This window comes from Hyla sarda, chromosome 2 (genome assembly GCF_029499605.1).
Source record: "Hyla sarda isolate aHylSar1 chromosome 2, aHylSar1.hap1, whole genome shotgun sequence".
Taxonomy (NCBI): Eukaryota; Metazoa; Chordata; class Amphibia; order Anura; family Hylidae; genus Hyla; species Hyla sarda.
In genome coordinates this window covers 481,680,135-481,704,488 of record NC_079190.1, presented here as the reverse complement: position 1 = coordinate 481,704,488, position 24,354 = coordinate 481,680,135, and the positions used below count along the sequence as shown (strand labels likewise).

The following is a 24,354-nucleotide window of genomic DNA, read 5'->3' as shown; positions in this document are numbered from 1 at the left end:
GTTTTTGCGATACAGTTCCCGTATACGTTTTTAATTTGAAAACAGTACGGAAGCGTATTGAAAACCGTATGCATTGACTCTCCATTGAAAACCGTATGCCAAACGATGCATCAGGTTGTGTCCGTTTTGCATCCAGTACGGTTTTGTCAGTTTTTTTCCTGTACCCAAAACCGTAGCCCACCACGATTTTTGGTCCGGGTGAAAAACCGTATTGAAACGTATACTTTTTTTTTTAACATGGGAGCAAATGGGAACCATACAGAACCGTATGTGCGTACGGTTCCATCCTGTTTTCACCATACGGTTTTTGACTTTGCACAGTTTTTTTTCTCTTAGAATTTCAATCAAACAAGTGAAACTTTATTCATAATGGAATGAAGAGTTAAAAAGGTATACATTTTTTTTTCTTAAAAAAATGGATGCAACCGGACATCACTTTTCAAACCGTATACGGATTAAAATTTGTTCACACATTTTGATAAAGTTTTGAGGAATCCATTTTTTTAAAATCAAAATAGTAATACAGGAACTGCATTGCAAAAACCTGGTGTGAACCCAGCCTTAGAGAGTTTTAAGTTAAAGGGGTACTCCGGTGGCAAATTTTTATTTATTTTTTATTTAAATCAACTGGTGCCAGAAAGTTATACAGATTTGTAAATTACTTCTATTTAAAAATCTTAATCCTTCCAGTACTTATCAGCTGCTGTATGTAGGAAGTTGTGTAGTTCTTTCCAGTCTGACCACAGTGCTCTCTGCCGACACCTCTGTCCATGTCAGGAACTTCCTCTGGAGCATGTACTGGAAGGATTAAGATTTTTTAAATAGAAAAAAAAAAAAAAAAAAAAAAAAAAAAAGTACCCCTTTAAATGAATTGGTGCCAGAAAGTTAAACAGATTTGGAAATGACTTCTATTTAAAAATCTTAATCCTTCCAGTAGTTATTAGCAGCTGTATGCTACAGAGGAAATTCTTTTCTTTTTGAATTTCTTTTTTTGTCTTGTCCACAGTGCTCTCTGCTGACACCTCTGTCCGTGTCAGCAGAGAGCACTGTCCAGAGCAGCATAGGTTTGCTATGGGGATTTTCTCCTACTCTGGACAGTTCCCGATACGGGCATCAGGTGTCAGCAGAGAGCACTGTGGACAAGACAAAAAAAGAAGTTCTGATAGAAAAGAATGTCCTCTGTAGCATACAGCTGCTAATAAGTACTGGAAGGACAAATATTTTTTAATAGAAGTCATTTACAAATCTGTTTAACTTTCTGGCACCAGTTGAATAAAAAAAAATAATAGTTTCCCATCGGAGTACCCCTTTAATCAGTATACTTTAAAAAAAAAAAAATGTAAAAAATTATAATAAAAATAAAAATTGAACACATGACTATACTAAGAGTTAAAACAAGCAATATCGCAGTATACGGTCATTACAGTGTGTAAAATGACATCACTGAGATCAATACATGTGAAGGGCACGAAAACATGGACAACATTAGAAACGGATGACTGTATAACGGTTTTATCTCCCGCTTCTTCTCATTCATGGGTATGTGATGACAAAGATGGAGATCACCCGCTGTTTGTTAGGTAAGTATTGATTTCTGCAGCAGTAAAAGTTAATAGGATATGGCAGGCATCATGTCATGATAAAGAACGCAGTGACCTTATTGCCCTATCACTTCAGCAAGAGGTCTACCCAGATTCACATGTAGACCAGCTGGTCCATAGACCAGTGTTTCCCAACCAGGGTGCCTCCAGCTGTTGCAAAACTACAATTCCCAGCATGCTGGGAATTGTAGTTTTGCAACAGCTGGAGGCACCCTGGTTGGGAAACACTGCCATAGACTGTAGATGGTTGTGGTAAATATACACAAATAATGATGCCACTAAGGCTTAAAGGGGTATTCCAGGAAAAAACTTTTTTTTATATATCAACTGGCTCCAGAAAGTTAAAATTTGTATATTACTTCTATTAAAAAATCTTAATCCTGTCAGTACTTATGAGCTTCTAAAGTTGAGTTGTTCTTTTCTGTCTAATTCCTCACGTGTTCTCGAGAACCGCCCAGTTTAGAAGCAAATCCCCATAGCAAACCTCTTCTAAACTGGGTGTTTCCCGAGACACGTGTCATCAGAGAGCACTTAGACAGAAAAGAACAACCTTAAAGGAGTAGTCCAGTGGTGAACAACTTATCCCCTATCCTAAGGATAGGGGATAAGTTTGAGATAGTGGGGGGTCCGACCGCTGGTTCCCCCTACGATCTCCTGTACGGGGCCCCGACAGCCCGCGGGAAGGGGGCGTGTCGACCTCCGCACGAAGCAGCGGCCGACACGCCCCCTCAATATAACTCTATGGCAGAGCCGAAGCGCTGCCTTCGGCAATCTCCGACTCTGCCATAGAGATGTATTGAGGGGGCGTGTCGGCCCCCGCTTCGTGCAAAGGTCGACACCCGCTATCTGGCCGGAGAGCCGGGGCCCCGTACAGAGAGATCGCAGGGGGCCCCAGCGGTCGGACCCCCCGCGATCTCAAACTTATCCCCTTTCCTTAGGATAGGGGATACGTTTTTCACCACTGGACTACCCCTTTAAGGTTGTTCTTTTCTGTCTAAATCCTCTCTGATGACACGTGTCTCGGGAACCGCCCAGTTTAGAAGCAAATCCCCATAGCAAACCTCTTCTAAACTGGGCGTTTCCCGAGACACGTGTCATCAGAGAGCACTTAGACAGAAAAGAACAACCTTAAAGGAGTAGTCCAGTGGTGAACAACTTATCCCCTATCCTAAGGATAGGGGATAAGTTTGAGATCGTGGGGGGTCCGACCGCTGGGGCCCCCTGCGATCTCCTGTACGGGGCCCCGACAGCCAGCGGGAAGGGGGCGTGTCGATCTCCGCACGAAGCAGCGGCCGACACGCCCCCTCAATATAACTCTATGGCAGAGCCGAAGCGCTGCCTTCGGCAATCTCCGACTGCCATAGAGATGTATTGAGGGGGGCGTGTCGGCCCCCGCTTCGTGCGAAGGTCGACACCCGCTATCTGGCCGGAGAGCCGGGGCCCCGTACAGAGAGATCGCAGGGGGCCCCAGCGGTCGGACCCCCCGCGATCTCAAACTTATCCCCTATCCTTAGGATAGGGGATACGCTTTTCACCACTGGACTACCCCTTTAACTTCAGAAGCTCATAAGTACTGAAAGGATTAAGATTTTTTTTATAAAAGTAATTTACAAATCTGTTTAACTTTCTGGAGCCAGTTATATATATATAAATGTTTTTTCCTGGAATACCACTTTAAAGAGGTACTCCCATGGAAAACTTTTTTTTTTTTTTTTTTAATCAACTGGTGCCAGAAAGTTAAACAGATTTGTAAATTACTTTTTAAATTAAAAAAATCTTAATCCTTCCAGTACTTTTTAGGGCCTATACATACTACAGAGGAAATGCTTTTCTTTTTAGATTTCTCTGATGTCATGAGCACAGTGCTCTCTGCTGACATCTCTGTCCCTTTTAGGAACTGTCCAGAGCAGCATATGTTTGCTATGAGGATTTTCTCCAGCTCTGGACAGTTCCTAAAATGGACAGCAGAGGTCAGCAGAGAGCACTTTGGTCATGACATCAGAGAAATCTAAAAAGATAAGCATTTCCTCTGTAGTATACAGCCCCTAAAAAGTACTGGAAGGATTAAGATTTTTTTTAATAGAAGTGATTTACAAATCTGTTTAATTTTCTGGCACCAGTTGATTTAAAAAAAAAAAAAATAAAAAATAAAAAGTTTTCCACGGGAGTACCCCTTTAATATTACCAGTGGCATGACTCAATGGGATATGTAACAGGCACAGTATATAAGCTAGTGGTACTGATAGATGCCTTCTCTGGTCACATATACCTCCAACTGTGGTGTAGATATGTAATTCATAGGGGTGTATATACCATATAGACCAGGGTTTCCCAACCAGGGTGCCTCCAGCTGTTGTAAAACTACAACTCCCAGCAAGCCCGGATAAAAACACTGATAAAAACAGTCCATGCAACTGCTATGGGGGCCTTAAAGGGGTACTCCGGTGGAAACCTTTATTTTTTATTTTTAAATCAACTGGTGCCAGAAAGTTACACAGATTTGTAAATGACTTCTATTAAAAAATCTTAATCCTTCCAGTACTTATTAGCTGCTGAATACTACAGAGGAAATTATTTTCTTTTTGGAACACAGAGCTCTCTGCTGACATCACGACCACAGTGCTCTCTGACATCTCTGTCCATTTTAGGAACTGTCCAGAGCAACATATGTTTGCTATGGGGATTTTTTCCTGCTCTGGACAGTTCTGTGCTCGTGATGTCAGCAGAGAGCTCTGTGTTCCAAAAAGAAAATAATTTCCTCTGTAGTATTCAGCAGCTAATAAGTACTGGAAGGATTAAGATTTTTTAAAAGAAGTAAATTTACAAATCTGTTTAAATGTCTGGTACCAGTTGATTTAAAAAAATAGAAAATTTAAAAAATAAAAAAATAAAAAAAAGAGGAGCGGGCAGTGAGGAGCGGAGGAGCAGACAGTGAGGAGTACAAGAGCAGGCAGTGAGGAGCGGAGGAGGGGGCAGTGAGGAGCGGAGGAGCGGGCAGTGAGGAGCGGAAGAGCAGGCAGTGAGGAGCAGGCAGAGAGGAGTGGAGGAGTGGGCAGTGAGGAGCGGGCCGTGAGGAGCCGAGGAGCGGGCAGTGAGGAGCAGGCAATGAGGAGCGGACAGTGAGGAGCGGTGGAGGGGACAGTGAGGAGCGGGCAGTGAGGAGCGGAGGAGCGGGCAGTGAGGAGCACAAGAGCGGGCAGTGAGGAGCGGAGGAGGGGGCAGTGAGGAGCGGGCAGTGAGGAGCGGAAGAGCAGGCAGTGAGGAGCGGGCAGAGAGGAGTGGAGGAGTGGGCAGTGAGGAGCCGAGGAGCAGGCAATGAGGAGCAGACAGTGAGGAGCGGGCAGTGAGGAGCGGGCAGTGAGGAGTGGAGGAGTGGGCAGTGAGGAGCGGGCCGTGAGGAGCCGAGGAGCGGGCAGTGAGGAGTAGGCAGTGAGGAGCGGGCAGTGAGGAGCAGACAGTGAGGAGTACAAGAGCGGGCACTGAGGAGTGCAGGAGCGGGCAGTGAGGAGTACAGGAGCGGGCAGTGAGGAGCAAAGGTGCGGGCAGTGAGGAGCAAAGGTGCGGGCAGTGAGGAGCAAAGGTGCAGGCAGTGAGGAGCGCAGGAGCAGGCAGTGAGGAGGGGGCAGTGAGGAGCAGAGGTGCGGGCAGTGAGGAGCAGAGGTGCGGGCAGTGAGGAGCAGAGGTGCGGGCAGTGAGGAGCTGCGACGTTAGAGCAGAAAAGTGTGTGAGAGACTTTTGGTAGTCTGCATTTATCAATCACTGACAAAATGGCTCTGGCCTGTGGACTACAGATTCCCATCCCCCGCTCTACTTGCATACAAGAGGGAGTTGCAGGAAAGCAAGGCCACATTTTACAGCAATTCCTTTCTATTCATCCAATCCCTCATGTTAGCTCCCTCTGCTGGTCAAGAGTGGGAAATATGACAAGTTATTTTTTAATTTTTCATATTTTGTCACAAATCGAAAAATTTAAAAATATTTGCAAAAATATTTAAAAAATGTGAAAAATTTATTAAACCTCTAAAAAAAAAAAATTTGGTGACACATTCACTTTAAATGAACTGGTGCCAGAAAGTTAAACAGATTTGTAAATTACTTCTATTTAAAAATCTTAATCCTTCCAGTAGTTATTAGCAGCTGTATGCTACAGAGGAAATTCTTTTCTTTTTGAATTTCTTTTTTGTCTTGTCCACAGTGCTCTCTGCTGACACCTCTGTCCGTGTCAGGAACTGTCCAGAGCAGCAGAGGTTTGCTATGGGGATTTTCTCCTGCTCTGGACAGTTTCTCATACGGGCATCAGGTGTCAGCAGAGAGCACTGTGGACAAGACAAAAAAAAAAGAAGTTATAATAGAAAAGAATGTCCTCTGTAGCATACAGCTGCTAATACTAAGTACTGGAAGGAAATTTTTTTTTTATAGAAGTAATTTACAAATCTGTTTAACTTTCTGGCACTAGTTGATAAAAATATAAATAAATAAAGTTTTCCACTGGAGTACCCCTTTAAAGAGACAGAACCCAGCTCTGGTTGGCACCAATCCTGTAAAGGACTCCTTTACCTAGGGAACTAGACTGGTGTTTATTACCCTTTAATTCCCCTTTGATTTCCTTACAGACGTTTCGGTTCTGGGGGAACAAAATCAGATGCCATAATAGGAGGCCAATTGTGATCTCTATCTCTTGCCTATACAGCAACTAATAAGCAACTTATTTAGCTCCTTTTGGAGCTAAATAAGAAAATTCTAATTGCCTGAAGCCACCATTAGGGGGCGCTCACTGCATAAAGATGTATACAGCTTCTCATTGAAGTCAATAAATCCATACAAGGGGTATTCCAGGCAAAATCTTTTTTTTTTATATATCAACTGGCTCCGGAAAGTTAAACAGATTTGTAAATTACTTCTATTAAAAAATCTTAATCCTTCCAATAGTTATTAGCTTCTGAAGTTGAGTTGCTGTTTTCTGTCTAACTGCTTTCTGATGACTCACGTCCCGGGAGCTGTCCAGCTCCTATGGGGATATTTTCCCATCATGCAAGGGATAATTCTCCCATCATGCACAGCTCCCGGGATGTGACTTCATCATTGAGCAGTTAGACAGAAAACTTCAGAAGCTAATAACTATTGGAAGGATTAAGATTTTTTAATAGAAGTAATTTACAAGTCTGTTTAACTTTCCGGAGCCAGTTGATATATAAAAAAAAAAGTTTTTGCCTGGAATACCCCTTTAACTCTACTGTCTGACAACAGTGCTCTCTGCTGACACCTCTGTATGTCTCGGGAACTGCACAGAGTAGAAGAGGTTTGCTATGGAGATTTGCTTCTACTCTGGACAGTTCCCGGGACAGGTGTCATCAGAGAGCACTTAGACATAAAAGAACAACTCAACTTCAGCAGCTCATAAGTACTGAAAGGATTAAGATTTTTTTAATAGAAGTAATTTACAAATCTGTTTAACTTTCTGGAGCCAGTTGATATTATATATATATATATATATATATATATATATATATATATAAATTTTTCCTGGATAACCCCTGTAATCCCAATAGTTAGAACTAATAGAGATTGATTATTGGGCTCATTCATGAAATTTCAACTCTAAATCGAAATCCTTGAATACTGCCAAAAATTTATTGCGGTTACTTATACATGTGACCAAAGGTAAGAGACCAAAGGTAACAGGTCAAGTATAAGTCTGGGCTTCAGGGCAGGCATAGCACACACAGCAGTCGCCATTGATCTTGGCCCAGACCAATAAGAGACCCCAAGAAAAGCTTTCAGATCTTGAGGGATAATTTGGAGATTAACAAGTAGTAAATGGATTGTCTCTTTATCATGACAGCAAACGTAATGAAGGTTATCCAGATAGTTACATATGACAGTGACATGAGAGACGTATGGAGCTAAGGGTGTCATTCACTGATGGAATATAGGAAAAAGGGTGAAATTTACTGAGGTACCTGTTACCCTGATGGTTGCTCCTGCTAGTGATAAAAAAGACAGATATTAAAGAAAAAGAGACATATGGAATAGAGAGGTACAAAGCTCAACATGCAGTTTTGAAATTCCTAAAAAACACCACTAAGCGAAACATATCTGAAACAAAAATGTAGCGTTGGGAATACTATAGATTTAAAGGGGTATTCCAGGAAAAAACTTTTAATTATTATTATTTTTTTTTTATATATATATATATATATCAACTGTCTCCAGAAAGTTAAACAGATTTGTAAATTACTTCTATAAAAAAAAATCTTAATCCTTCTAATAATTATCAGCTGCTGAGGTTGAGTTGTTCTTTTCTGTCTGGCAACAGTGCTCTCTGCCGACATCTCTGCTTGTCTCGGGAACTGCACAGAGCAGAAGAGGTTTGCTATGGGGATTTGCTTCTACTCTGGACGGTTCCCGAGACAGGTGTCATCAGGGAGCACTTAGACAGAAAATAACAACTCCACTTCAGCAGCTCATAAGTACTGAAAGGATTAAGATTTTTTTTTTTTTAATAGAAGTAATTTACAAATCTGTTTAACTTTCTGGAGCCAGTTGATATATATATAGAAAAAAATAAAAACAAAAAAATAAATTTTTCCTGGATAACCCCTTTAAAGAAAAAAAATAAATAAATCCTACAGTTTTGTGCAGATATCTCCTATTCAGACCTATGTGTCTCCATAGTAACAGACTACAAACAAACCATGTGTTGTCAGATCCTGCAGTCACGATCTCTTCTACCTGTTTCCCTATTGAACGTGTTAGCAAGAAGTGGAGGACAGAGTATGACTGCAGGATGAGAGTACACAGGGTTTATGGTTGAGATGGGAATAACCCTTTAGGGCAATGGTCTTCCAATGGTGGCCCTCCAGCTGTTGCTAGACTACAACTCCCAGCATGCCCGGACAGCCTTCGGCTGTCCGGGCATGCTGAGAGTTGTAGTCTAGCAACAGCTAGAGGTTTGGAGACCAGACAGATGAAGACACAATGGGGGAGATTTATCAAAACCTGTCCAGAGAAAAAGTTGCTGAGTTGCCCATAGCAACCAATCAGATCGCTTCTTTCATTTTTGAAAAGGCCTGTGAAAAATGAAAGAAGCGATCTGATTGGTTGCTATGGGCAACTCAGCAACTTTTCCTCTGGACAGGTTTTGATAAATCTCCCCCAATGGACAAGTTGTTAGGGCAGTATTAGACATCCCGAGCCGCCCTGTAAACAAGCGCCGATCTCTAAAATTGGCGCTTAATTACAGAGCCTATTACACCGCTTGGTAATCGCGCGGGGAGGGCTGCGCGAACGATCGCTGGATCGGTCATGTGGCCCTTTGCTGTAATCAGCCGTCGGACGTGCATCCCTACAGCAGAAGATTTTTTTTTAACCTGCTCCTGGTCCTGGTCCTTGCCGACCCGTACTTCTGGGCCCTGTATTAACCTCACAGGAAATGCTGCTCAGCCAATCGCAGGCTGAACCGGGACACCAATGCTGCCAGTGACTGGTTAAGTGGCATTTCCTGTGTGCCGGGACAGGACCAGGCCTGGTCATTAAGGGGTTAAAGGAGTACTCCGGTGGAAAACTTAAAAAAAATTAAATAATAATCAACTGGTGCCATAAAGTTAAACAGATTTGTAAATTACTTCTATTAAAACATCTTAATGCTTCCAGTACTTATTAGCTGCTGAATACTAGAGAGGAAATCATTTTCTTTTTGGAACACAGAGCTCTCTGCTGACATCATGACCACAGTGCTCTCTGCTGATATCTCTGTCCATTTTAGGAACTGTCCAGAGTTGGAGAAAATCGTCATAGCAAACATATGCTGCTCTGGACAGTTCCTAAAATGGACAGAGATGTCAGCAGAGAACATTGTGCTCGTTATGTCAGAAGAGAGCTCAGTGTTCCAAAAAGAAAATAATTTCCTCTGTAGTATTCAGCAGCTAATAAGTACTGGAAGGATTAAGATGTTTTAATAGAAGTAATTTACAAATCTGTTTAACTTTCTGGCACCAGTTGATTTAAGTACCCCTTTAAAATATTAAAGCTGTAGGTACGCAATGTGCTTCTATAGGAATTCAGTGACCAAAGATTTTTAAATAAAAAATGGCATTAACTCTTGACATGATTAAAGGGCTTTTCCCATGAAGTACACTTAACCTCTACCCACAAGAGTATCTGACCGGTAAGGGTCCGATCCGTGGGACCCCCATTATTCACAAGAACGAGGCCTGACCATCTTCATTAGGCCAAACGAGTTGAATGTAGCAGCAGTGTGCATGGATAACCTCTGCTCCACTCAAATAAAGGGAGACAGAGCCCCTGTTCTCGTGATCGGGAAGGGTCCCAGTGGTCAGATCAGCGCCAATCAGACATTCATCAGCTGAGTGCCCTCTGTGGGGTAACTTTCGATTACTTAAAGGGGTATTCCAGTAAAAAAAAAAGCTGGCTCCAGAAGGTTAAACAGATTTGTCAATGACTTCTATAAAAAAAATCTTAATCCTTCCAGTACTTATCACATGCTGAAGTGGAGTTGTTATTTTCTGCCTGACCACAGTGCTCTCTGCTGACACCTCTGTCTCAGGAACTGTTCAGAGTAAGAGAGGTTTGCTATGGGGAATTGCTCCTACTCTGGACAGTTCCTGAGACAGACAGAGATGTCAGCAGAGAGCACTGTGGCCAGACAGAAAATAACAACTCAACTTCAGCAGCTGATAAGTACTGGAAGGATTAAGATTCTTTTTTTTAAATAAATAATTTACAAATCTGTTTAACTTTCTGGAGCCAGTTGATATGAAAAAAAAAAAAAAAATGTATATATATATATGTTTTTCACTGGAATACCCCTTTAAATTCCATTGGTAATCTATGTATTTAAAGTATATCTGTAGTGCTCTTAACTTTATCGCCTATCCTAAGGATAGTGGATATGTTTTAGATCGTGGGGGGTCCGAGCGCTGGGGCCAAATTGTAACACCAAACACAAGCTGAGGACAAGTGTGGTGCTGTTTTTGGAAGGAATTAGCTCTGTTTTTCTGAATAACCCCTTTAACAAACACGATGCCTACCTGTTGAGAGGGAGCTTGCTCTGAAGGCAGGTTCTGGGAGGAGCGGCTACGCGGAGGCGGTTGCGGAGGAGGGTCTAGGCTTTGCATCGGGGGTGTTTGGGAAGGAGGATGCATCGCTGTAGGTAACATGGGCTCTGGCAGTTTTTGGCAGGGAGGCTGAGAAGTCGGACTGGGCTGGAGGGGGGTGGCAAGTTGGGGTTTCAAGGGCTCAGGAAGAGAAGGGACTGCTGAAAAAGAAGAGGGAAAAAAAGGCACAAATTGTTTTATTAGTAAACCTTTTTGTCAACTCAATCACAAGTCAATATAGGTTTAGGCAAACATGGACAGTATAGTATTGTCCACACTGCAGACATTCAATGGGATTCTGCAGCTGCTCTGTACATACTGAGGAATCCCCGCAACTGAATTTAGCCGGCATGATGAGGGCATTTTAGAGATGCACGGATCCCAAAAGTAGTACTTGCATCTAACTTCTATCTATCACATTTGTGGCATAGCCAGTTAAGCCTATAAAGTTCTAAGTCAGTGTTTTCCAATCGATAAGCCTCCAGCTGTTGCAAAACTACAACTCCCAGCATGCCCGGACAACCTTTGGCTGTCCGGGCATGCTGGGAGCTGTAGTTTTGCAACAGTTGGAGGCAGCCTGGTTGGGAAGCACTAGTCTATGCCTTTGTTCATGCTATCATTTTATTGCTCTTTAACCCCTTAAGGACGCAGGACGTAAATGTACATCCTGGTGCGGTGGTACTTAATGCACCAGGACGTACATTTACGTCCTGTGCATAACCGTGGGCATCGGAGCGATGCCCGTGTCATGCACGGCTGATCCCGGCTGCTGATCACAGCCAGGGACCCGCCGGCAATGGCCGATGCCCGCGATCTCGCGGGCGTCCGCCATTAAGCCTTCAGGTGCCGTGATCAATACAAATCCCGGCATCTGCGGCAGTGCGCGATTTCAATGAATGATCGGATCGCCGGCAGCACTGCTGCGGGGATCCGATCATTTAGAACGCCGCACGGAGGTCCCCTCTCCTTCCTCCGTCTGGCTCCCGGCGTCTTCTGCTCTGGTCTGTGATCGAGCAGACCAGAGCAGAAGATCGCCGATAACACTAATCTGTTCTATGTCCTATACATAGAACAGATCAGTATTAGCAATCATGGTATTGCTATGAATAGTCCCCTATGGGGACTATTCAAGTGTAAAAAAAAATGTAAAAAAATGCAAAAGTAAAAAAAAAGTGAAAAATCCCCTCCGCCAATAAAAAGGTAAAACGTCAGTTTTTTCCTATTTTACCCCCAAAAAGCGTAAAAATAAATGTAATAGACATATTTGGTATCGTAAATGTCCGAACTATTAAAATAAAATGTTAATGATCCCGTACGGTGAACGGTGTGAACGTAAAAAAAAAAAAAAAGGCCAAAATTGCTACTTTTTTAATACATTTTATTTAAAAAAATTATAAAAAATGTATTAAAAGTTTTTAATATGCAAATGTGGTATAAAAAAAAGTACAGATCATGGCGCAAAAAATGAGCCCCCATACCGCTGCTTATACAGAAAAATAAAAAAGTTAGAGGTCATCAAAATAAAGGGATTATAAACGTACTAATTTGGTTAAAAAGTTTGTTATTTTTTTTAAGCACAACAATAATATAAAAGTATGTAATAATGGGTATCATTTTAATCGTATTGACCCTCAGAATAAAGAACACATGTCATTTTTACTGTAAATTGTACTGCGTCAAAACATTTTATGATATAATGAGTGATGTCATTACAAAGGACAACTGGTCGCACAAAAAATAAGCCCTCATACTAGTCTGTGGATGAAAATATAAAAGAGTTATGATTTTTAGAAGGCGAGGAGGAAAAAATGAAAATGTAAAAATGTTATTGTCTGAGTCCTTAAGGCCAAAATGGGCTGAGTCCTTAAAGGGGTATTCCAGGAAAAAACTTTTTTATATATATATATATATATATATATATATATATCTATCAACTGGCTCCAGAAAGTTAAACAGATTTGTAAAATACTTCTATTAAAAAATCTTAATTCTTTCAGTACTTATGAGCTGCTGAAGTTGAGTTGTTCTTTTCTATCTAAGTGCTCTCTGATGACACGTGTCTCGGGAACCGCCCAGTTTAGAAGCAAATCCCCATAGCAAACCTCTTCTACTCTGTGCAGTTCCCGAGACAAGCAGAGATGTCAGCAGAGAGCACTGTTTCCAGACAGCAGCTGATAATTATTGAAAGGATTAAGATTTTTTAATAGAAGTAATTTAAGTAAGAAGCAATTTAAAAATCTTAATTCCACCAGTACTTATCAGCTACTGAAGTTGAGTTGTTCTTTTCTGTCTGAAAACAGTGCTCTCTGCTGACACCTCTGTCTGTCTCAGGAACTGTCCAGAGCAGAAGATGTTTGTTATGGGGATTTTCTCCTACGCTGGACAGTTCCTGAGACAGACAGAGATGTCAGCAGAGAGCACTGTGGTCAGAGAGAAAATAACTCAACTTCAGCAGCTGATAAGTACTGGTAGGATTAATATTTTTTTTTTTTTTACAGAAGTAATTTACAAATCTGTAACTTTCTGGAGCCAGTTGATATGAAAAAAATTGTTTTTCACTGGAATACCCCTTTAACAAAATAATAATAATAATAATCTTATATTGTATTAGAGGACACACATACCTTTGGCAGGCTCAGCAGCTTTCACCGATGCCTCAGTATTTGGTCTGGGCTGGGAATATCGGCTTTGAGGGACACTAATAACCCCAGCACGAGGAGGTATTATCTAGGGAAAATAGTAATAGAAAGGTCATTCAGCATCTTTTCTCTAAAGAGATTCCCCAGCACTTGCAAGGGAATGCACGGGGCAGTTGGATTCTCACTCAATGACCAATACTTAGTTCCCATAGGACTAAATACATTCTAAAGGAACGACACTGTGAAAATGTAGTTGGGTCCTGTGACCCTGAGTCACATATTTAATAGAACAGCAAATATTTTTTTTTTTGGGACTTGAACGGAGCACCACCTCTTGTCATTTGTGGTTCCCATAGGGGATAAGCTGCTGCTAAAAGGGCCTGACAATGGCTTATTCCCCTCTCCCAATGGAACATGTCTTCTTGGCCGAGCTGAGCACGCATATACGTAGAGGGGAGTGAGGAGAAATAAGCACCTGTAAGGGCTTTTTCACACTACGGAATCTCTGCTCGGAGATATGGTGCTAGGACCGCTCAGAAATGCACCGTTTCAATAGACGGCAATGCATTTCCGAGTGGATTCTGCTGAAAGAATGAACATGTTTTTTCGGAGAGCAAGGGGCCCGGAATTTCTACAACAGAAATTCTGTAGTGTAAATGGTGCAGCAGAATCCCATTGAAAACAATGGGGGCTGCTGCACTGTATTTTTCAAGTGGCATTCCACTCAGAAAATATGTAGTATGAATGTGCCTTAAGTGATCGGCACACAGTATTAAATGTTTACGGCCAGTGGAGAAAGAAAGGCTTATCAGGACGAAAACAATGATTTCCCCTACGTCACAGAGATATTGCCAGAAGTTTTGATCAGTCGGAGTTACAATGCTGAGATCCCCAAAGATCAGGAGAATGATTGGGGAGAAGTGCACGGCAAAGCTCTTCACTCCCTCGTTTCGAGCAATCTCTGTTTAGATCTCTGGACTGCCCCATAGACTTATTACTGAGACAGAGATTGCTGCGAGCTGAGGAGTGAAGCTTTTTCTCCGCTGAGATCGATGGGGGTCTCAGCGCCAAGTCACTGACTCATTAAAACTTTGGACATTTAAATTTTTTATTTTAATTTTTTAATGACAAGTACACCGTTAACTCAGACTCTATATCTGACCCCTAAATAGACACTCCAAAGCAAACCCTCCAAATTAATCAGAACCTAGACCAGCGGGGACAAAAACCCATTCAAACTGAAGATTTAATGCTACTTTATACTGAGCGTTCCTCTCCTGTTCCAGATGCCATTATACACAGGGCACTAACCCCAGCGGTCAGGTCTTTGTGTATTGCACACTATTTCCTGATGATGGACAAAGCATATGAACCTACTGAAGGGCTGATCCTCAATGTACCAAAGGGAAGGTTATATCTGAGCGACCACCCCATTACATACATCCCTGATGGAGGAAATAATGGTCAGACACTCACCGGCCTCAATGTAGCACAGGGAGCGGTCGCTGGTGCTCCAGACAGGGGAGGAGGTTGTCCACGAACTGAAACACAAGTCAAAATGTCAAAAATCGCTTCACTTCTTCACAAGTCCCTGCATGTGAATACTGACTAATAATATGGGAAGAGGAACCATACAAGACATTGCACATGCATTGTTAGTTTACCATGAAAACTGTCACAACGTTACTATATTAGTATAGGACAAACACTTGGTAACCAGATGGACAGGTAGGTACACTATAGGTGCCACCATGAATAGGGGGAGATTCATCAAAACCTGTCCGGAGGAAAAGTTGATCAGTTGCCCATAGCAACCAATCAGATCGCTTCTTTCATTTTTGAAAGGGTCTGTAAAAAATGAAAGATGCAATCTGATTGGTTGCTATGGGCAACTGGGCAAATTTTCCTCTGGACAGGTTTTAATAAATCTCCACCATAGACTCTACAAATGCCATATTATTTCTTCATTTATAGCTAACCTAAAGACTTGTACATCTCCATAGCAACAGACTACAGCCAAGCTGTGTAGTCTGATCATGCGGTTCCCTTCTGTGTGTCACCTACTTCTTCCTAAAACACATTTGATAGGTTATAAAAGTAGGAGACAAATGGAAAGGGATATGGTTGAACGGGGGACCCAACTATATAGAGGTTTGTAGTCTGTTACCGTGGAGATGGAGAGAAACAACAGGACATTTTTCGGAACGATTGAAAAGTTCTTTATGAGATGTATTGAGCAATAAACAATGGTTGCTATGGTGGTATATGTATGTCACATGATACATGCATAGGAAATTCAAAGGATACATTTTATTGGTTAGTATTCAATTGAGGGGATCCAAAATTAATCCTAGTCGTTTAGGATTTTTTATTTATTTTTATTATTATATATAAATAAAATTCTGGTCACCATTTTTGATAATATTAAAGGGGTACTCCGCCCCTAAAAATCTTATCCCCTATCCAAAGGATAGTGGATAAAATGTCTGATCGTGGGAGTCCGACCGCAGAGGACCCCTGCGATCTCAGCTGTGGCACCCAAGACATCTGGTGCACGAGCGAACTTCGCTCCGTGACGGATGACTGGCGATGTGGGGTGGAGGCTCGTGACATCACGGCCATGCCCCTCAATGCAAGTCTATGGGAGGGGGCGTGATGGGCGTCACGCCCCCTCTCATAGGCTTGCATTGAGGGGGGGGGTGGCCGTGACGTCACGAGTGGGTTGTGACCGTGATGTCACGAGCCTCCGGTGCTGCACCCGATGCTCTAAACGAATGCCGGGTGCAGCAGGGAGATCGCGGGGGTCCCCAGCGGCAGGACCCCGGCGATCAGACATCTTATCCCCTATCCTTTGGATAGGGAATAAGATGTCTAGGGGCGGAGTACCCCTTTAAGGTCCTTAGGTCATCAACTACATTAGACTATAACCTCATGCAGGATATTAGTGCTGTACAGGTTAGTGCTAGGACACATGCTTAGTACACTCATGCAGTCCACAGTATGGCGGTACATTTACCTTCTGCGTCTCTGTGAGCTACCCCTGGGCTGGGAGGAGCAACCGCACCTTGTCAAAGAGAGAAAAGACACTAAAGATTGTAGGGACGGTAACAACAGGAGCTTCACATTGACTAGACAGGTCACAGGGAGAGACAGCATTAGACACAATAACAATGTCCTATTTGCAGTGTTTCCCAATCAGTGTGCCTCCAGCTGTTGCAAAAATACAACTCCCAGCATGCCCGGACAGCCGAAGGAGGCACACTGATTGGGAAACAGTGTCCTATTGTGTATTAGGGTGTATTGTAAGGGCAGTGAGTCTATTAGCTGCTTTGTGTTCTATTTCATGTATAAATGCATATGGAAAAGCTGAGTGACCACCAATATAGCCGCTATCACATGGTCACTAAAAGGATATGCAATGGAGCTGCTAATCAGGAAAGTAGGAAAAGGAAATTTTTTTTGTACTCACTGTAAAATCTCTTTCTCGTAGCTTTCATTGGGGAACACCGAGACCATGGGTATTATGCTGCTGTCCACTAGGAGGCTGACACTAGGCAAATAAAGAAGTTGGCTCCTCCCAGCAGGATATACCCGTCCACAGGCACAGAGCTAATCATTTGTGTCACAAAGCAATAGGGGAAGCCAAACAACAAAGGAGATATGTACGAAGAACACCAGAAAGTAACAACAGGTAACAAACAACCTGACCAGGAACCGTAAATGGGTGGGTGCTGTCTTCCGCAATGAAGGCTACGAGAAAGAGATTTTGCAGTGAGTACAAAAAAAAAAATGTTCTTGGTTGCCTCATTGGGGAACACAGAGACCATGGGACGTCCCAAAGCAGTCCCTGGAGTGATAAAAAACATCCGCCAGAAAAAGGAAGGTCAGTCCAGAGACCAAAGAATATCCATGTGCCCAGGATCATGGACGAGGCCCAGACGGAACCGGAAACTGGAAACCAACCACCACGGAACCCACAATACCTGAGGGGCTAGGACCCAAAAGGAATGAACCTTGCAGAGACAGGGGTCCGACCGCCAACAAAATTGGACAAGACATGGCGCCCCAGAGGCTCCCTGTGCCAGACACCAGTCTGACAGGAGAGCGGAAACGACCTCCGAAGACAAGACAGAAGACGCAGGCCCACCGAGGCCTGGCCAACACGTGGAAGAGAGAGAGAGACGAGAACCCCAGCAGAGATGCCAACATGGCGAGAAACATGCCAAGTTCAAGAAGAGAAACGGACTGGAGAGGCTCGATGGGTAAGCCATGCCAGATGGGTAGCCTCAAAGGCACGATTCAAGCTGAGGAGAAAGAGAGAGAGAAAAAGAGAGAGAGAGAGAGGGCGGAACCAAGAATAGAATGCATGACCCCTGGTTTACAAGACCAGTGCTGTAACAACTGAGATATGTAGCCACCTAGAGGCCGCTGGGAAAAGATGAAGAGAGATACAAAAGAAGAGCCCCGTAAGGGCTTGAGCGCACTTGCGGACCGGCCAGAAAGAAGGTCAGGGCCTGGACCAGACTGCCAACCACCTGAGAGACTCAGGTACAATAGAGAGACCCAAGGCCACCCTGCGAGAACAGTGTGAAAGAGAAAATTCAAAAAGAGTATGCCAGAAGGCGGGAGAAAAATGCACGACGAACAGGTCTATGCCTGGCAAGGAAACGTGTACTGGCTAAACAGAGGTAACCAGAATGACCGGAAGGCCCTCGGCTATAAGGCGAAGGGACCCAAACCAGCCAATGAGGAGGCCAGAGCTGTCCAGCAACATCAGAGCAGCTGCCATCAGAACCAGAGGTTCCCAGACAGAAATAAGGCTCACACCATCAGATGTCAGCAACCCAAGCGGAGCTAAACACCTCAGGTGACGTGCTCCCAAGCCGAGACAGGAGGTGGAGAGGTCGCCCCCCCATAGAAAAGTGGAGAGAACCAGGACAAGAACGCCACCAAGACTAGAGGCAACAACCCCTGCCAAGGTGAAGTAGCATGAAAACAATTCGTGAAAGAACGAGAACTGTAACAGGCGCCCAGAAGGTAGCCCAAGCAAGAAGGCCGCCCAGCACACGCCAACTCCATGGACGAGAGGACAGACATGGCCGAACAGGTACTGGATCCCAATGGTCATAACTGAACGGATGACTCCGGGAGGGAACATCCCAAAGAAAACAAGTAATAGAGAGGGAGACAAAGGGGACCCAGCTGATGTGTTAGTCTAGCCATAGGAAAAAGGTGCAGGAACAGAAGGCACATGCTAGGTGTGGGTCTCCCACCAAGACCATCATCCAAGCACACAACACCCGACAGTCACTAAGAAGGAGGATTGCGACGCTGCAACCGGAACTGACGTGGAACCTCTGGGAGCCAAAGGCAGCTCGAAACAGAAGAGGCACATGGGAAGCCCTGGAGACACTCAAGCAGAGAGCCTGATGGAGAGAAGAGCTGAGGTAAAACAGAGAGCACCCTGCAAATGGAAAGGAAGAGAGGAGACCGATAGAAGCCAAGACAGAAACCACATGAGGACTGTCAGGATGACTCCTATGCAATGGCTACCCCGAGAGAGATAGCGCAACCCAAGAGCTGGGGTGGTCAGACTAGGTACCGTGCAAGGATTGTCGGTGCCACACCCATAAAGAGGGGGGGGGGGGAGGGCAAGGCAGGAACCGCAGGATCACTCCATTGGACCCCCCACTTAGCAATAGGACACCATAACCGCCACCGCGGAAGGGGCAAATATGGCATGGGTCTCCAAGCAGAACAATAGCAGATACTACTGTAAGTCAAGGTTACACCACCCATGAAAGTGGTGAAGTGGGCGCTGCCACTGTAGAAGGTGCATCGCACCTGCTGGGACACAGTCAGTGGACAACTCCCACTGGTAGCTGGGGGACCGGAAACTCAGACAGGATAAAGTGCACTCCCCTGGACGGTGTAGAGAGTCCGCTGAACATGCAGGGTCACCCCTATGGCAACATTCACTTGTGGTGGAGTGCCTGAACTGCAGCTGCGGATGAGGGAGACATCATGCTCTCCATGGGCGCAGTAGAGGGTCCATGCTACATCGGTCTGCCCACACTTCTAGTGGGGTACCAGAACTGCATCTGCAGATGCGGCAGACATCGCGTTTCCCGCAGGAGTCGTAGAGGGTCCATTGCACATCGGTCAACTTCCACTTGCAGTGGAGTACTGGAAATGCAGCTGCGGCCGATGCCACGCTCCCCATGGGCGTTACAGAGGGTCCATCTTATGTTACCCCATGGAAGCTGCCACGAATCCGTTGCACATGTCGGAGCACCCCTGGCAATCACCTCGCACAGGTAGTGCCGCAACGCGGCAAACTCTGTATGGGTGACCGATGGAAAAGGAAATTGGCAGGCTGCCGCCAGGTTACCGGGTATTCCCCAAGGGACTGGTAGGGCAGTGTGGTGAGCCACGCTTCATGAGTACCCATAAGTCTGTACCACTGTAAAAACTCCATATCCCCGTGAAGTCGACCAACAAGTTGCTACGGAGAAACAAACCAAAGCCCAAGCAGGTGCTCAGGATCAGGGTCTAGAAGCACCTAGTGCGAACTCAAGGTCCGCAGTTATGAATTCAAATTAGTACAGTACGGAAGCGTATGTGTCACAAACACCCGGACCCAAGGCCAAACACTTCAAAAATTTAAAGGGAACAGACAGGGGCAATCACACATCTGTCCGATACAACCCCCTATGGCAAGACAATCATTATGAAGGCTGAGAGTCGAGACAAATGGGAGCACTGTATCCGAAGATATTGCTATATGGGGCAAAGCATAGGGCAATGGAAGAAAGCTTCTAAATCGACCCCCCGAACTCAAAATTCCATTTAATATATGGTGAGAGGAGATATTCATATGAAACGCATCAAAGATTTTGCGTGTCATCCTCGCTCAGGCGCCATGCTATTATTCTCTGTATCGCTCCAATATTCATTTAAACATATTTGTACGTTATTTCGTTATTTTAGTATATGTGCTGCCAGAGCGAACACCTGAGCAATTAAATTGACATGAGGGGGAAAATTCCAATAAAAAAACTATGCAGTAGAAATAAAAAATTTTGGCCACTAGAGGGGGGCCCAGTATCAAATTGAGTTGTACAGACAGAACTGTACACTAATTTTATATTCTAGAGGGAGTAGTGCGGCCATGAGCAAACTTTAAAAAAAAAATCAATAACTATATCGAGCGGCTTACTGAGAGGAAAGGGCGCCCTGTAGGGGAACAAAGCCCACGGCAGCCGCCGTAAAACTGCGTAGAGAAGGTGCGGGGCCAGGGGGTTAAAAACATGGAGTGGCCAGACTGGCTGTACGCACGGGTGCCGGCCGCACTGATAGAGGCTGGTGAGAGATCAGGCCGGGGACTGGCCTCATGGCGCGGCCAGGTCCGCCTCTAATGAGAAATCACCCAGCTGCTTGGGACCGGAGACCCGCTGCCCCAAGATGACACCGGGGCAGTCAGCAGAGGGTCTCCAGCTGGTGCTGGAATAGAACGCGGCCAGGATGCACCTCCTGGCCACAAAGCATGTACGCCATGCGATACGCGCGGGGGTGGTGGGTTAAATGTGATTGCGCGCAGGGGTGGACTGCTGTGCGGGCACACAGAATAAAAAACGTGACACGACCCGGAAGTATGTACCAAGCCCTCCTCACCACCGTGAGTCCCCACTGCAGTCACATGGGAGAACGGAGCTAAAGAGGAGAATGTGACTAAGGGAAGGGAGGACAGTACTGTCCCATGCAGCATGTAACCGCCGGAGCATCCTATAGTAGAAGCACGGAGGCCATGAGGTCCAGCCCTGGGGGACCCCAGGATAAGCATAAGGGAGGAACTTTAGGAAAAAAAAGGGGGGGGGGGGAGGTAGAGGATGTCATTTATACTCCCCTACTTGCTCCATCTTCTTATACTCACCCTGAAGTCTTCAGCCAGCTTATGGCCACACTGCATAACGCCAAGCTGCCATAGCGAGGCGTGCAGGGGCAAGTGGGGGACCCGGACCCAGGGTACTACCGCCAGGCGCTGGCCTTTGGTGAGAAGGGGTTGACGGCCCATACTCTTATGCACCGTGCCCCTTAGTCACATTTAGGGGCGATCAGGTGGCGCCATGCTCCTGTTGCCCCACCTAAAAACAAGAAAAGAAAGGGAGAAAAAAAAACTAAATACAGGCCCTTACTAAAAAATAATTAAAAAAAAAAAAAAAGATCTGGTCTGGAGAACTCCAGACCTTTGTTTGCCTCCTACTGACACTAAGCTAAAAACTGATTAGTTCAGAGTCAGGGGACGGGTATATCCTGCAGGGAGGAGCTGCTTATTTTTTTGCCTAGTGTTATCCTTCTAGTGGACAGCAGCATAATACCCATGGTCTCTGTGTTCCCCAATGAGGCGACCGAGGAAGTAGGGTTAAAAGCCCTATTGGTTGTCATTCAACTTTTCGGAATGAACTATTTGGATCATATCCAAATATGTTTGGAATACAGAAGTTTGGAAAAGCTGGGTGACAGCCAGCGCGGGATCATAGAGGATGAATCGAGTGCTGATCTTTTATGGCTGATTTTTGGAAAATCTCTTTGATCGGGCTCAAGGTAATGAAGAATGTATACTTAAGGGGAACCTGTATGACTATACATGCTGTCTGATCTACCAGCATCGTGTTAAAGTTTTCTTTAGTTATACACCACCCCTCCAGCTCTATCTCTCTATAGGATCAGCATATATAGTAGTTATACACCTCCCCTCCAGCTCTATCTGTATACTGCTGCTATCTCTATGGGATCAGGATATATAGTAGTTATACACCTCCCCTCCAGCTCTATCTCTCTATAGGATCAGCATATATAGTAGTTATACACCTCCCCTCCAGCTCTATCTGTATACTACTGCTATCTCTAAGGGATCAGGATACACAGTAGTTATACACCACCCCTCCAGCTCTATCTCTCTATAGGATCAGCATATATAGTAGTTATACACCACCCCTCCAGCTCTATCTCTCTATAGGATCAGCATATATAGTAGTTATACACCTCCCCTCCAGCTCTATCTGTATACTGCTGCTATCTCTAAGGGATCAGGATACACAGTAGTTATACACCTCCCCTCCAGCTCTATCTCTCTATAGGATCAGCATATATAGTAGTTATACACCTCCCCTCCAGCTCTATCTGTATACTGCTGCTATCTCTATGGGATCAGGATATATAGTAGTTATACACCTCCCCTCCAGCTCTATCTCTCTATAGGATCAGCATATATAGTAGTTATACACCTCCCCTCCAGCTCTATCTGTATACTGCTGCTATCTCTAAGGGATCAGGATAAAAAGTAGTTATACACCTTCCTTCCAGCTCTCTCTCTCTATAGGATCAGCATATATAGTAGTTATACACCTCCCCTCCAGCTCTATCTGTATACTGCTGCTATCTCTAAGGGATCAGGATACACAGTAGTTATACACCTTCCCTCCAGCGCTATCTCTCTATAGGATCATAGGATCAGCATATATAGTAGTTATACACCTCCCCTCCAGCTCTATCTGTATACTGCTGCTATCTCTAAGGGATCAGGATATATAGTAGTTATACACCTCCCCTCCAGCTCTATCTGTATACTGCTGCTATCTCTAAGGGATCAGGATACACAGTAGTTATACACCTCCCCTCCAGCTCTATTTGTATACTGCTGCTATCTCTAAGGGATCAGGATACACAGTAGTTATACACCTCCCCTCCAGCGCTATCTCTCTATAGGATCAGCATATATAGTAGTTATACACCTCCCCTCCAGCTCTATCTATATACTGCTGCTATCTCTAAGGGATCAGGATATATAGTAATTATACACCTCCCCTCCAGCTCTATCTGTATACTGCTGCTATCTCTAAGGGATCAGGATACACAGTAGTTATACACCTTCCCTCCAGCTCTATCTGTATACTGCTGCTATCTCTAAGGGATCAGGATATATAGTAGTTATACACCTCCCCTCCAGCTCTATCTGTATACTGCTGCTATCTCTAAGGGATCACGATACACAGTAGTTATACACCTTCTCTCCAGCGCTATCTCTCTATAGGATCAGCATATATAGTAGTTATACACCTCCCCTCCAGCTCTATCTGTATACTGCTGCTATCTCTAAGGGATCAGGATATATAGTAGTTATACACCTCCCCTCCAACTCTATCTGTATACTGCTGCTATCTCTAAGGGATCAGGATATATAGTAGTTATATACCTCCCCTCCAGCTATCTCTCTAAGGGTATGTTCACACTGAGGAATTGGGGCGGAAAACACGCTGAAGATTTCCACTCCACTTTTTTTTCCGCTCCGAATTTGCAGGCATTTCGCGCGGAAATGCAGGTTTCATGCGGAGGAGGAGAAGAGGAGGAGTATCAAGAGTGGGAGGAGTTACATCGGCCATTTCCACAGACTGATAAAAAATGGGTGGAGAGTGGGCATAATATATGTATTTTTTTTATACATAAATCCTCCTCTTTTTTTTTTTCATGCGGAAATTCCGTGCGAATTCCGCGCGGAAATGCTTCTGACTGAAAGAAAAAAATAACATTGATCTCTATGGGAGAACGACGCTGATTCCGACTGAAAGAAAGAACATGTTCTTTTATTCAAGTGGAACAGACTTCCTCGTCAGAATTCTGCTTGAGGAAATTCCTCAGTGAAATTCTGCACAGCTCTATGGGGGATTTCACTGCTGAATGATTTGGAGAGGAAAAAGCAACAGAATTACTCATGGAAATTCCTCTCCAATTCCTCAGTGTGAACATACCCTAAGGGATCAGGAAACACAGTAGTTATACACCTTCCCTCCAGCTCTATCTCTCTATAGCAGTGGTCTTCAACCTGCAGACCTCCAGATGTTTGCAAAACTACAACTCCCAGCATGCCCGGACAGCCAACGGCTGTCCGGACATGCTGGGAGTTGTAGTTTTGCAACATCTGGAGGTCCGCAGGTTGAA

The 24,354-nt window shown here is 44.4% G+C and overlaps 1 protein-coding gene and 1 non-coding gene across 9 annotated transcripts in view; both read right to left on the bottom strand.

The window, feature by feature from the left end:
- Positions 1 to 24,354, bottom strand: part of SYNJ1 (synaptojanin 1) — a 145,429-nt gene that overhangs the window by 4,718 nt on the left and 116,357 nt on the right. For 4 of the 8 annotated variants that reach the window (XM_056559478.1, XM_056559482.1, XM_056559481.1 and 1 more), the window contains 4 exons: positions 16,373 to 16,420; positions 14,833 to 14,897; positions 13,342 to 13,444; positions 10,652 to 10,878 (listed from right to left, as the gene is read on the bottom strand). In XM_056559478.1, coding sequence (XP_056415453.1) covers positions 10,652 to 10,878; positions 13,342 to 13,444; positions 14,833 to 14,897; positions 16,373 to 16,420 — 443 coding nt within the window. Of the gene's footprint in view, positions 1 to 7,561; positions 7,586 to 10,651; positions 10,879 to 13,341; positions 13,445 to 14,832; positions 14,898 to 16,372; positions 16,421 to 24,354 lie in introns of all 8 variants that reach the window. The other 4 variants (XM_056559485.1, XM_056559486.1, XM_056559479.1 and 1 more) reach the window with 4 other exon arrangements.
- On the bottom strand, positions 20,228 to 20,330 carry LOC130359725 (U6 spliceosomal RNA). The gene has a single exon (XR_008890416.1). It is a non-coding gene; the product is annotated as a U6 spliceosomal RNA (small nuclear RNA).